This window comes from Manis pentadactyla, chromosome 1 (genome assembly GCF_030020395.1).
Source record: "Manis pentadactyla isolate mManPen7 chromosome 1, mManPen7.hap1, whole genome shotgun sequence".
Lineage (NCBI taxonomy): Eukaryota > Metazoa > Chordata > Mammalia > Pholidota > Manidae > Manis > Manis pentadactyla.
The window spans coordinates 200,047,439-200,061,012 of record NC_080019.1 but is presented as its reverse complement, the minus strand read 5'-3'; the positions used below and the strand labels follow the sequence as shown (position 1 = coordinate 200,061,012).

General features: G+C 62.6%; 1 protein-coding gene across 2 annotated transcripts in view; it reads right to left on the bottom strand.

The window, feature by feature from the left end:
- Positions 1 to 9,016: 9,016 nt before the first annotated feature.
- Positions 9,017 to 13,574, bottom strand: part of EEFSEC (eukaryotic elongation factor, selenocysteine-tRNA specific) — a 247,967-nt gene continuing 243,409 nt past the window's right edge. For both annotated transcript variants that reach the window (XM_036911550.2, XM_036911547.2), the window contains one exon: positions 9,017 to 9,541. In XM_036911550.2, coding sequence (XP_036767445.2) covers positions 9,509 to 9,541 — 33 coding nt within the window. In that variant the 3' untranslated portion in view covers positions 9,017 to 9,508. The remainder of the gene's footprint in view (positions 9,542 to 13,574) is intronic.

The following is a 13,574-nucleotide window of genomic DNA, read 5'->3' as shown; positions in this document are numbered from 1 at the left end:
AGCTGATGTTCACATGGGCGACCCGAACAGTAAGTGAGGTAAATAAGCAAGATATTCCGGGTGTCAGAGGGCAATAGATGTCAGCAGAGCAGGGGGTTGGGAGGGTGACCCCAGACAGGGCCTCACCGAGGGGGAGGGAGTGGCCGGGGCTATATTGAGTCAGTGGGAACAGCAGGTGCAAAGGCCCTGAGGCAACAGGCTGGTGGGCTGGAGCAGGTGGGTGGGGGGAGGGTAATGGTAAGGAGGTCAGGGAGGTCACAGGGCAGGTCGTGCAGGGCCTTGGAGGTCACAGAGAAGACTTCAGCTTTTACTCTGAGAGGTGGGCCCCTGGGAGTGACTTGATCGGACAGGTGCACAAGGCTCTCTGCCTGGTGTGGGAGCGGCTGCAGGGGCCTGGGCAAGGGCTGGGGACAGTTGGAGGGGCTGTGAAGATCCGAGTAAGAGAGGTGGGTGCCTGGCTCGGCAGTGGGGTGAGGGGAGATGGACTCTGGGTGGCTCTGAGGGTGGTGCCGTGGGACCTGCTAATAGGTCAGGCGAGGGTGTGAGGGAGAGGGGCCACAGGGCCTCTGTCATTGTCACCAGCTTTCAGCTGGGGACTCTGAGGCATGAGTTAGTTCCAGGTCACAGCTAGTAAGTGGCAACAATAGGTATTTTTATGTGAAATCTGCCATTCGAAAATGCTGGCAATTTTTTTTTAATGTAAGGGCCCCACGGAACAAACGAGAACCTGCTCCCAGCTGTGCAGCCCTGCGGTCTCAGGGGGGCAGCCATGAGAATCGGTCCAGATCCAGGGTGCCACGCCCTGCAGGGCTGCTGAGGGAGGCTGCGCAGAGGTGGCTGGTTCAGTGTCCCAGACCAGGTCTAATTGCGGGGATGGGTGGGGGAAAGAGAAGGTGCAGTCGGTCCCCTGGAGGGATCTCCCAAGGTCCCACAGCTGGGATGTGAGTACTGGCCATGTGAAAAGACTCTTAGGCAGTACTGAGGATCTGTGTGCACACATGGGCCCCTGTGTGTCTGTGCAACTGAGCCCAGGACCCAGGGCATATCCCTGACTGGCAGCTGACTGATCCTGTGCACCCTGAGTCATACACAACCCCAGCTCCAACAGGCTTCAGCATCAAAGGGAATTTACTGCCTTGCATACTGAGGGGTGGGCTTCAGGCATAGTTGGGTCCAGGTGCTCAGCTGGTGCCTTTGGGGGTCTGTCTCTCTCCATCTCTCTATTGATCTTCCTCAGTGTAGACATCACTCTGTTGTGGTGTAGACTTCACAGCCTTCGTGGTGACAAGATGGTCAGTGCAGCTTCAAGTTCACATCCGCCAGCTCAACAGCCCCAGCCAGAAGAGAGGGCCTGGGTCCCAGCGGCTCCAGCAAAAGAGCCCAGTGCCATGCCCAGCCCCTGCCAGCCCACATTTTGGAGGGGCACAGCAGGTCAGGAGGCAGCCTGCCTGGGGTCCTGGAGCCAGTGAGAGCTGGGCTTCCACGTGTGACCTGCTGAGAGCCTGTTCCCTCCCTGAGCCCCTACCCGCAGCTGTGAAGTAGGAAGGCCCACAGGGCATGGAGGGTAGGGCGATGAGAGGCAGAGAGTGTCCTGGGGGGCTGATGGCACCAGCTGGGCAGGGCTTTGGCTCTGGCCCCCTGCAGGCCGCCTCCGCCCAGGTGACCTTGTGCGAGTCCTCGGAGAGACCTGAGATGGTGACCCCGCGTGCCCGGCAGGGCCAGAGCCAGAAGGGGAGCTGGGTGTGGAGCTCAGATCTGGCTGACAAGTCTCCCTCCTGCCGCTGGTGCCCAGCTCCCCATGGGCCTGACTGAACTCCCAGCTGCCCACTCTGGGCCCAGAGCCAGGCCTCTAACAGCCCCAACCGACTCCCACCAGGCTGTGTGACCTCGGACATGTCACTTGGCCTCTCTGGGCCTCAGCAACTGAGGCGATGAGGGTGCATGTGCCATAAGCTGCATCAGGCCTGTCACACGTGAGTGAGGGTCCGCACCACCCCCACCCCACTCTGTAACAGCCCCCCCCACCTTCTAGTCTGGGTAGCTGCTCTTTCAGGGGCCAGCTTTGCCTGGAAGAAGGAGCCAGTGGCAGATGTGGGGGGGAGCCCGAGTAAAGGCCCAGCAGCGGAGAGTGTCTGTCCCGTGAGGGGCCCTGAGGAGGCTGGGGCAGGGGTGGCGGGTGGGGCTGCTGCCCTCCCTCCCCAGGCCCAGCCGCCGTGGTGAGGGCTTCGGGCGGGGAGGAGAGTTGGGTGCCCCCTGCCCCCTGCCCAGAACCAGTAGCCTCAGTGTTTCCACCCGAGATGTGGGCACCCCCGGGACTGGGCCTCCTCCCACCCCCTTCCGGCCACTGGGAGATGCTTGTCTGTTTTATCAGTGGCACCCTGTCACTCTGACAACTGTCTCCCCTTATCAGCGGCCCAGCCGGCTGTCCATGGGGTGGGGGTGGCCCCAGCTGGCCAACATGTCCAGATGTGCTCTCAGACCCCCAAACAGGGAGCTCTGCCTGGGGCCTGGGCTGGGCACATGCATGTCCCCCCCAGGGTCCCCTATGCTGGGGGCGCTAGGGCAGAAGGCCAAACCCTCCCCCTGCCTCGGTTTCCCCTCTGTGAGGGAAGTCCAGCCCGTCCATAAGCCAGGCAAGGGCAGGGCAGGTCTGCCTGCAGACGGCCGGGACCCTTCCCCGAGCCAGGCATCCTGCCCGAGCACCACTGTCCTTTGGGTCCCCTCCTCCCTGTCCGACCCACGGGGGCCGTGTGTGAGGGGAGCCCCGGGAGACGAGGGGGCTTGTCTGAGGTCCCCCAGGGAAGCAGACTGGAACCTGGGCCTTGTCAGACAGAGGGAGCAGGGAGGGCGAAGGCCTGCAGAGCGTGGGGGCCCCCCCTTAGGGGAGACGGAGCAGGGGAGGGTGGTGGGCCTTGGTCAGCTGGGACCGGCCCAGGGGACGCTCGAGGCAGGGGTTTCTGTCTACCCCGCTGAACCCTGAGAACCGGAGAGATGCTGCCGGTTGGGGGCTATCCCTGCCCCATCATGCGGCTCCACCAGATTGGGGGGCGCATTGCTTCATCTCACACCAGGCCCGTTGCACAACAGCCCTGCCTGGCGCCCACCAGCCCGCCTGCCCCCCAGATCTGACCGGCTCGCTGCTGCTGGTACCTGCCTGAGGCCCTGCCCGGGCTGGCATCCCTGGCCCCACAGGGCATCCTAAGCAATGCCCGTGGACCCTGACCCATGTGCACCCCTGCCCCGCACAGCACCCCGGCTTCCTCCCTCCCTCTCCAGCTGGTCCCTGTGCCCTGCATCCTCTGGCATGCGCTCCTTCCTGACGTCCAAGTCTGTCCCAGGCCCTTTCCCTTCTCCCTTCCACTCCCTCCCCGCGGTCTTGAAAGCCCCTTCAGCCTCTTCTGTTTGGCGTGTGTACCAATGGCCCCTCTCTCTCCAGCCCAGACTGCTACCCTGAACTCCATGCCCACTTTCCCACGGGCAGCAGGGCGTGGGTTCACAGGAGGCTCATCAAGGTGTTCTGCCCAACCCTGCCCCTGCTGCTGGGCTCCCATCCCCACAGTGTGCCCAGTGGCGTGGGAGAGGCCTGCCGGGCACACGGGTCCCCTCCCTCGGCTCCCTCACACTGCCTGTCAGGGCCAAGGCCAGGACTGTAGCCCCTGACCATTGCCTCTCCACTGAGCCACCCGCCTGGCCTCGGGGCTTCTCCCTCAGGCCTGTCCCCTAAGCAGGTCTTCCCCACTCGGGACCTGGGCAGGCTGGTGCTGACGGGGAAGAGCTGGAGATGGGGGTGCAGGTGATGGGCTCAGGGTGCTGGAGACAGTCTGGGCCTAGGGTAAGGAGCTGGCTTGGGGGTTCCTTTGGGTAAGGGGCTGGGAGGGTATAGGATGGGTCAGGAATCTGGCTTCTGTGGCGGGGCCTGGGCCCCAGCTCTGAACCCTTGGGAAATCTGGGCTTCCAAGGCCTCTCCTCGGAGCTCTAGGTGAAGGCCTGCTTCTGCCCCCATAATCCTCCTATAACTGGGGCCCCTCTCGCCTCCTGGAGGGACCTTAAGAGGCGGGGTGAGGAGGGTCCTCTTAGAGGCTGCAGCGTGGGGCTGCGAGGTGTGACCGTGACTGGGGCAGGTCCTGGTGGAGAATGCAGGGGCGGTGGGAGCGCAGTGCTACCCAGAGGCCCCGAGGCCCAGGCTTCCCAGCTGGCCCCTCCACCCTGCCCTCGGGTCAGCCTGCTGCCCAGTGTGGTCTGGGCTGGGCGTAGCTCAGGGGCCAGGACCCCGGGGCCTCAGGGTGTGGCCGGTGGGAGAAGGGGGCCAAGTTCAGCTGTGAAGGACAAGAGACGGACAGGGGCAGGGCACTGGAGGGAGGGAAGGGAGTTGGGGGCACCGGGAAGCACAGCGTGTTTGTGGGGCGCCCTGGTTCAGCCCGGTGAGCACTGCTTAGACAGCATGCCCACGACAGCCACCTGTTTCGACTTGGTGGGCTCAGTGGGCTTGGGGAGCCAACAGACCCACCAGGGAGGGAGCTGGCTGTGCAGGTTGGGGGAGCAGAGGTTCCGGCTAGAGTGGAATGGGTGGCAGTTAGCAGCCCACAGCCCCTCTGGCCTGGTGACTGTGCAGAAAGCCTGGAGCTCAGGGCTGAGGCCGTGGGACGTCCCTGGAGGTGCGAGGTGGGCGGCTGACCCTGGCCTCTCACCCCGCCTCCATGGGTCGGCCTGGGTTCCCAGCTGGCCTTTATCTAGAGCCCCAGCTGTGGCCGCAGGAAGCGGCCGTTTCTCTCTGCTGCACCGTCTCCTCACCAGTGATAACATGGGCGGGGGGGCCTGGAGGATGGGGCAATACCTCATCCTGGGGAACACACAGGGCACCTGCCCTCTGACCTGCTGGCCCAGATTTGGGGGGCAGCCCGTCTTGCTGGATGGCTGCGCTGAGGCACGGGGGTCGCAGGCCACCCAATAAGGGGTAGGGGAAGAGGCGGGGATATGGGGTCCAGGCTGCCCCCAGCACCGCATCCAGACAGCGCCAGGCTGCTACCCAGGGCCTGGCACACAGGAGGTGCTCAACACCTGTGCCTGGCCAATTTGGGCTTCTTCCCAAACCTATCCCTGCTCCCAAGCTCCATTCCCCTATCTGGATCCCCAAACTTCCCAAATGTCCTCTTCCGCCTCCCAGGGCCTCAGCCTGCACTGCCCCCTCCCTGGCCCCACTGACCCATCAACAACTAATGCTGAGCATCTTCCTTCAACCCACAAGGTGTCCGTCCCTGGGGGGTGGAGGGGGTGGCAGAGCCTGACCTCCCGGCCCGGGAGATTCACTGCAGGGGTGTCCAGAGCTGGACGGAACTGGGCACCAGAGGGGTCTCCTGAAACCACACCAGACACACTCTCCCTGCCTCTGCCCTTCAGGACTCTGCAGGCAGCCCTCCAGGCCTGCAGCCCTGCCCTGCCCGGCTCCAAGGCTGCCCCACTACCTCCCTGCCCCCTCCCCTGTGAGCCTGGGGTTGGGGTCAGCCGGCCCCAAGGAGCCGGCTCCCGGAGTCCCTGGCTGCCCTGGTGCTGGCTGAGTTGGGTTAATTTATGGCTCGACTCTGTTATCAGCCAAGTGCTAATTACCCTTTTTAATCAGGGCTGCCCTTGTGGAGGCTCCTGGAGGCCCACCGGGGGCTGGGAGAGACCGGGAGCCACGACCTCATCCCTCCTCACACAGAGCCACCGTTCACTCTGGCCAGAGCCCTTACTCCTGCTGTTCCCTCTGCCGGACACCACCCTTCCTGCCCTGGCAAACTCCTATTTTTTCTTCAAGACCTTGCACAGGCAGCCCCTTGGTAAGACGCCTCACCCCAGACATGGCCATGGAGGACAGACATGGCTGAACTCGGAGCTGGGAGGCTGTGAGCAGGGCTGGCTGGCCTTGGCCTCTGGAAGGGAACCTGGAAATGGTGAACTCTGTGCAGAGGCTGGGGAGGCCCAGGCCCAGGTCATCCCAGGGTGAGCCAGCACAGAGAGGGTCCTGGGCGACCCCAAGGGGCTCTGGGTCTGTGGAACAGGGGTGATGAACCACCTTCCCATCCCACCACGTCCTGGGGAAGAGGCCCCACCAACTTCCAAGCCCCTGCAGACCAAGGGACAAATTGTCCTTGGACATGCGCATGTTACCACCCTGTACACACTGGACACCCCCCAACAGCCCTCTTCTTCACCCACCCCCACACAGGTGCACCCAAAACCCAGCCTGACAGACTGGGTCTCCCTCAGCCCTCTGACACGCACCCAGACACCAACATCCCTGCACACACCCAGACCCCGACAGGCCTGGGGCATGCGCACACACACAGGTGTGCTGCACGACCTGGGCAGGAGGCCTGGAGAACAGAAGCTACCCCTTCTCCTGCCCCTGCCCCCAGTGCTTCCCATTTGCCAGACTTTATCTATCAAAAATATATTAACCCGGACGCCTGTTTCCATCGGAGTCTCGATTCCAGGGACATTTCCAGATAAGCCTTATCTCGTTGCTGATGCATGAGCCCTGCTGGTCGGGGCCTGCCAATCATGGCTGCCCCTCCTGCCCCAGCCGTGGCAGGACGCCTGCCCATGACTTCATCCTGGGTGGGCAGGCGGGTGGTGGGGCTGGGCAGAGCACTGCTCCCCCACCCCCGCCTCCCAGGTCCCAAAGCAGACCCCAGGGGCACCTCTTTCCAAGGACACAGCCAAGGCACTGGGGCGATGGGCGAAGGGAGGGCTCTGGAGCCACCTGGAACCTGGGTTCAAATCCCAACTCTACCTGAGGCAACAGCTGGGATGGGCGGAGCTCAGTCCTGCCACCCTATCCCCACATCTAAAATGGGAAGGGTGCTTCCCGGGCAGCCCTGCAGTGGATGAACAGATGCAATGAGTGTATGCGTGTGACTGTGGCTGTGGTGGGCTTGGCCCCGTGACACACAGGGGCTGGGACTGGCCAGGGAGGCAGGGGAAGGGGGACACTGCCGGTCAGGAAGCTGGGCATCGGCGCCCACCCTGCCCACCCACCCAGCTGTGTTTCCCCTTCAGAGGCTGTGCCTGGCCCGACCTGGTTAATGGCACTCAGGTTTCCACTGATGCCAGGCCTGATAGGGGCCCCTCCTGGGCGGTCGGCTACGCCGAGCAGGCTGCCTGGCCACACTCTCTGGGAGGCCCAAGTCTTCTGGGAACCACACACAGGTGGCTCCTCCTTGTGGCCCAACCACAGTGGCTGTCTCCTCCTCTCTGCGCCTCCTTTCCCGGGCTGTGAGGTGGGCAGAAAGGCATGGGTGGGTCTGGGGACCCTCCCAGAGGTCCCAGGAAAATGGCCGATTAGGGGGAGTGCTGCACCCCTTCTGAGCAGTTTGCAGGCCTGTTGTCCCTTGTTGGTGAGCAGTGTGCCCAGGTCACTGAGCAACCCTATAAAGCATCCGAATTTGTTCTCATTTTGTCCATGGGGACACTGAGGCACAGAGGTTAGGGGACTTGTCTGAGGTCCCAGAGCAGAGGGGCCGCGATCTGAACCGAGGCAGTGGTTCCAGCTCATCTGTGTCTGCCTGTCGCTTCCGCATGAACCTGTCCCCAGAGCAGGTTCCTGCTCACCAAGCCCCCTCCATGCCTGCCGGGACAGTGGCTCTGCTCGGTCATGTGCCTCATGTGATGGGAGGGACAGTGACGTATCCAAGGTCACACAGCCCACGTGGAGCAGGGACCTGAAGCTGAGCCCAGGGTTCCTCTCCATCCCAACTTGCAGGGACCTCCATGGGGGGCTGGGAGGAAGAGACTGGCTTCTCACCCCTTGGTCAGGGGGAACCAGCAGCTCCTGCCTCCGTTTTCCACACACTGAGCATGAGGACAGGTGGTTTCCTCACTTACGGGGCACGTCCTGGGGAGACCCCACTCCAAAGGGCTGAGCAGCCATGGGAAGTGGCCGGCCCGGGGCCTGGCACCCAGCAGGTGCTGGGCGCTGCGGGACCTCTGCCCTGAGATCCACCCCGGGAGCCCTCGCCTGCTGCCTCCCTGTGATATGGTCTGCAGGGCAGGGGTGGCAGCCAGATAAGAGAGGGCCCAGAGCCTGTCCGGTCAGGCAAGGGGCACCACGTTGCCATGGTGGTCATGGTCCCGGTGGGGAACATGAGCTGTGGCCATGCTTGGGGCACCAGCGTGCTCTCCCCATTCATCCCCAGTTGGGGCCTGGTCTCCCTGCCCGCCCAGCCCTCAGTGCCCACCCTGGACCTCTGCCCTGGCCTGGCCTCTCGGCTGGGTCCCTGCTGGGGCCACACACAGACCGCCTGTCCCGCAGGCTGCTCCCGTAGCTCAGGGCTTCACAACCCCACGTCACTGGACTGCAACTGCCCCTGTTGATATTCTTGATGCCATTTAAAAAAATTAAAGCCTAATGCACCAATAACCAGGATGAAAGGGAGTCCTCTGTGCCCATCTGGGGCTTAGAACATCTGTTCATTATACAGATGTCTTTAAAAGCTCTGATTTCCCCTCAGTTGGCCCGTTCTGCCATCTCATCCTTTTCTGAGAATCAACAGCTTGACTGCTGGTCGGGTGGCCTGTGGGTTCGGCGGGCAGTGGAGCAAGTTCAGGGCTTCCTGGGCTCCAGGGGCTGCACTCACTCTCCCTGGCCGGCAGGGTGCTCGCCTGCCCTTACCCCCACACTGAGGAGAGTGTGCGCCCCAAACCTGAGGGCAGGGGCCTAGGGATTCCTGATGTCCGTGGGGATGGAGGAGCCTCTAGCCTGCATCTACCCTGAAACCCTGGCCTGGAACCCTGCTGCTCCTGACACCCAGGGGTGCCCTCCCTGCACTCAGCCGCCCAGAGGACCCCATATGCTCCTGCAGGGCCCAGCAGCCACCCAGCCTGGCCTAGGGGCCCAACAGCCTGTGGACCCCTTGAGCCCACTGGGCTCTGGGGTCAGGTTCCTCCCCTAGCCCTGCTATCAGAAGGGGCCCCGGCAGTTCCTGACATTGACCTTGAGAGCAGACCCCTAATGAAATCACAGGGGAGACCAGCAAAGTGGGCAGGCACCACAGCACATTTATTTACAGTTGGCAAGTGCCAGGCCACCTGGGGGAAGGGTGGGGCCTGGACCTCATGTGGCCACCAGCTCTCTAGTCTTGCCTGTTCCTGGAGGCTGAGGGGTGAAAGGATGGATCTTTCTGGCCCTGGCGACACTGGCGCTCCCACCCCCAACCCCAGGCTTCTCCTAGGCTGAGCGCCAGGCCTGGAGGCCTGCTGCCTGCAGGGCATAGGGAGAGACCGGGGAGGTTGAGGCATGTCTGGCTGGGTATCTGGCACTGTGGCCCAGCCCAGGCCTGGGCAGGTGGCCCTGCAGGAGCTCACTGGGGCTCTCAGGGAGACTGGACCATGCGCTTGTGGGTGTCAAAGACATAACGCTTGAAAGACAGGCTCAGTGCCACGTGCTGGGCCGGCTCGGAATGCTCAGCGCCCTCCTCCTGCTTGGCCGCCTCCCCTCGGCCCGCCCGGCCCCGCTTCCTGAGGGTGGGTGTCAGGATCTTCTTGGTCTCAGGGCTGAGGCCACCTGCAAGACATAAAGGGAACGCCTTTCACTCTGCAGCCCTGGATGGGCACTCATGTTGATCCAGTTCCAAGTCCCTTCGGGTTTCAGCGACTCCCTCACACTCTCCTGGGCCGAGCCAGGACCCCAGCGCCACCCCTCTGCCTCCCTCCACGGGGCCTGGGGTCCACTCTGCCTCCGAAATCCCAGCATTCCTGCCCCTCCCCAACCATGCTAGTCCACACCCATCCAGCATGGAGCTCAGCAGGCCCCGCCCTGGGTCTCCTGCCCACCCACCAGCCCTGCACTCAGGCCCCTGTGGGGTCAGCTCCGTATTGGTGGCCACACCCTCCCCCTGCTCTAAAGGTACCCCCCCCCCACTGCTTCCCCTGCGCTCACACGAACACCACACCCTGAACCCTGGCATTGAGGCCCCTGGGCCTCTGCGTTCTCCATTTGCCCCTGGAGAGCCACTCTCCTCTCTGTGTGCCTGGGAGGCTGACCCCTGCAGTGACATTAAGGGCTCCCATGCCCTCTGGCTTCTGGTTGGGAAGCCCCAGCTGATCAGATGGCAGGAGAGAGAGGTCAGGGTGTTGGTCCCCACCTCCTCTGGCTGGAGCTCCTGTTGGGGGTCCTGCCTGGGCTCTGGCTGTCCGCCCACTGCCAGGGAGTGACCCGCTGCCTCCCACATCTTACTGGGTCCTTTAAATGCCCATGCCTCATACAGACCTTCCCTTCACCCCCTGCACCCGGAGGGCAGAGCGGAAATGTGCTTTCTGCTAACACTCCGATGCCACCTCTTCCAGTCCATCACCACTGCTTTTGTGCTTACCCCATAACCTGAGGAGCATGTGACAATTCCTGGGCTCCCGGTCATGCTATTAGCCTCTGCATATGCTATTCCTTCTGTCTGGAACACCCTTCCCCTCCTTGCCAACAGAGGAAGGTCCTTTTGTCCTTTAATACCAGGCTGCAGTCTCCCTTCGCAGGGCTTGTCTTTATGAGGAGTCGACCTGGTGGCGGCGCAGCGCAGCCTCTTTGTAGACTGCTGGCCTGGGCGACACTGCTCGGCTGGCCCCAGGCAGAGGGGCCAAGGCCTGGGTAACACCAGGCTGTGGCCAGGCCCCAGACACTTGGCACTAGCAGAGTGCCCTAGAATAAGCCGCTTGCTCTCTGTGAGCCCCACAGCCCTGTTGGGGCTCCTGGTGGGAGCAAGCAGGCAGGGCTGTGGTGAAGGTAAGCTGAGGGGGCCCAGGGAGACTGCCATGGGGCCAGAAGGACAATTCATATTCTAGAGTGTTAAGTGCCCATGTCCTGCTTGCTAAAGGTGGGTCCTGGCAGGCCTTTGCATCCCCCAGAGAGGGCACCCCCTCCTAATTTGCACAGAGGGACTGCAGTGGCCAGTGGACCTAGAAGCTGGGTGTCCAGAGCTGTGGCAAGTTGGGGTGGGCATGAGGCAGAGAGCCGCCCTCCCCTCACAGCCTCATACCTGGAGGGCACCCTCCCTGGCCCCAGCTGTGTCTCTGTGAGGGAAGCCAGCATGAGGCTCAGGCATTAAGCTTGTGTTGGGAGGACCATGGCCTGTGGGGTCTCAACCAGAGGGCAGTGCTGGGTGGCAGGGGTGGCCGGGTTATTTCTGGCTTAGACAAGGTACTCAGTACATGTTTGCTGAGAGGCTGGCAACCTCTTCATTTCACAGATGAGAAAACGGGAGTCCCGGGAGGCCAGTGACTTGCTCCAGGCCTGATGGTGAGTTGGGAAGAGTCAAGATTTGAACTCTGGGCCCACATCTGGCAACAAATGCAGGCTAGTTGCCCCAGCCCACCCCTGCAGGTTGGGGGTGTCCATCTTAAGCAGACTCCTGGAAATGGTTCTGCAGGGGAATATAGGCTGTGAGAGCATCTTGCACCATCCCTATGCCTCTTGGACATTTAAAAGTGTGATTGGGAGGCTGGTTCAAGGGACAACTGTAGTTTCTCAGGTACACCCCGCCCACTGCCTGGCTCTTCTCCCTCCCACAGGCCTAGGCAAGAATGTCGGCCACCTCCAACCTGCCCCCTGGGATGCCAGACCCACAGGGGGTAGTGGTGGGGCTCAGGATGCTGTGGGCCTGGGATCTGTACAGGGAGCTGCCCTCCTGCTGGGCAGCACAGTGTCTGATCGCTGGCTCCCCACCCAACTGGTCTGTGCACATCGGGGACGGGCCATGTGGCATGGGAATGGCTCTGGGCCAGCCCCCGCGAGCAAGCGCCAGGCCTGCAGGTATCTGACTCCCCAAATCAGAGCCCCGGTCTTCCTTCTGCAAACAGAAAAGGTGGCTGGCACCAGACCCTGACAAATGGCATGGGCCGCCTGTCTCTCTCTGGTGCCAGGAGGTCTGATGGCTATAGAGGTGTGGGGCTCCCCGGCGCCTGCGCCAGGCTGAGGAGACAGGCGTGGCCCAATCGGCTGCTCATCTTGCCCGCGATGGCTCTCATTACATGCAGGGCCTAACTCGCACTGCCTGAAGCAGCAGAGCCGGAAAACCTAGCTGGCACTGGTGAAGACGTGGCCACTTAACTGCTCTTCTGAAATGGTCAGGCTCATTACGGGGACACAACAGCACCCAGAGCTGACCAACCCAGAGACAAGTCCGCTGGGGATGCTGAGATGTTTGGATTTGGGGCAAATGGCGGTAGCTGCTTTGTTTGACAGTGGCCTTTCCCTTTGGCCAAGTGGCAAATGGAGGGAAGCAAAGCACAGGTCACAGTGTCGGGCGGCCCCAGCTACTGCCCACACCAGCTGGACTCGGCGGCCCTCGGCCTAGGCTGAGTCATCCACCCTGCTCTTCCCACCCTGCCCTCAGGCCTTTCAGAGAACACTCCAGAACTGGAAGATAATGGCGATCAGGGCCCGGCCCCACGGGGTTTACTAGTCTGAACAGGGGTAGATAGTAAACAAGCCAGCAAGATGACCCAGATAGCCACCAGGGCAAATAAGGAAACAAAACAGCTGTGTCGCCAGGACGGGGGCAGGAGGGTTGTGCGGGCTGAGGTCAGGCTTTTCTGAGGAAGAGTGCCAGGATGGGGGTCAGGTGACAGGGACCAGCCGCATGAGACCCCGACAAGGGTCTGCAGGCAAAGGGAGTTTGAATGCCAAGTCCTGGGTGGGACTGAGCCTGATGCTCAGCTATGGATGTGCTGGTGGGGCTGTAGGGCCGGCGGTCCAGGGTGACCACAGCTTACCCTGTCCACAGGGTGAGCCATGTGCCAGGTGCCATGGGAGTCCAAACCAGGGAGGGTCCCAGGGGCCTGCAGGAGCTGTGCACCAACTCAGGGTGCCAGCTGTCCACCTGCCATATCCACCAGTGGTTCCGGTGCACTTCCTGGGGGCCCCGGGGACAGAGGCAGGCAGGACACCCTGCTGTCGTGAAGCTGCCATCCCCTCTTAGGGACCACCCTCTGGGAGGCCACGTGGCGGTGTGTGACCCTCTGGGATAGCCCCTGGCAACACCTGGAGTCATGAGGAGCATGTCTGGAGCTCTGTCCCCTTCCCATGCGACCCAGCCTGCGCTGTGCCTGATGGCCCTCTCGCCCCAACACACTGGGCGCCTCACCTTGGGCCTTTGCACCCTGATCCCTCCACCCAGGACTTCCTGTGGCTCCTGGGTCCACCTCCTTCGAAGCACAGGGCCAGTGCTGCCTCCTGGTGAGGCCCTTCTGGGTCACCTGCAGCCTGGCTGCCTGGCCCGGCCGGCCCAGCTGTTGCTCCGAGGGCTGCTACCACCTTCTGACATGGGCGGTAAGCTCCTGTTGTGCTGTTTCACGCTGCCCCTGCTAACATATAAGCTCCACCACGGCAGGGGCTTCTGTACGTCTGTTCCCTCCTGCAGGCCCCACACCTAGAACAACCCCTGGCTCACGGTAGGCGCTCCAGAAATACTGCTGAATGACTCAGTACCGGCTGAGGCCCTGCAGGGCGAGCACAGCCGCGAGGTCCCCGATGCCACACCCCTGGAATTCAGTCCCAACCAGCAACCCGAGATCTGTGCACAGAGGTGTAGCCACGCACGGAGGCA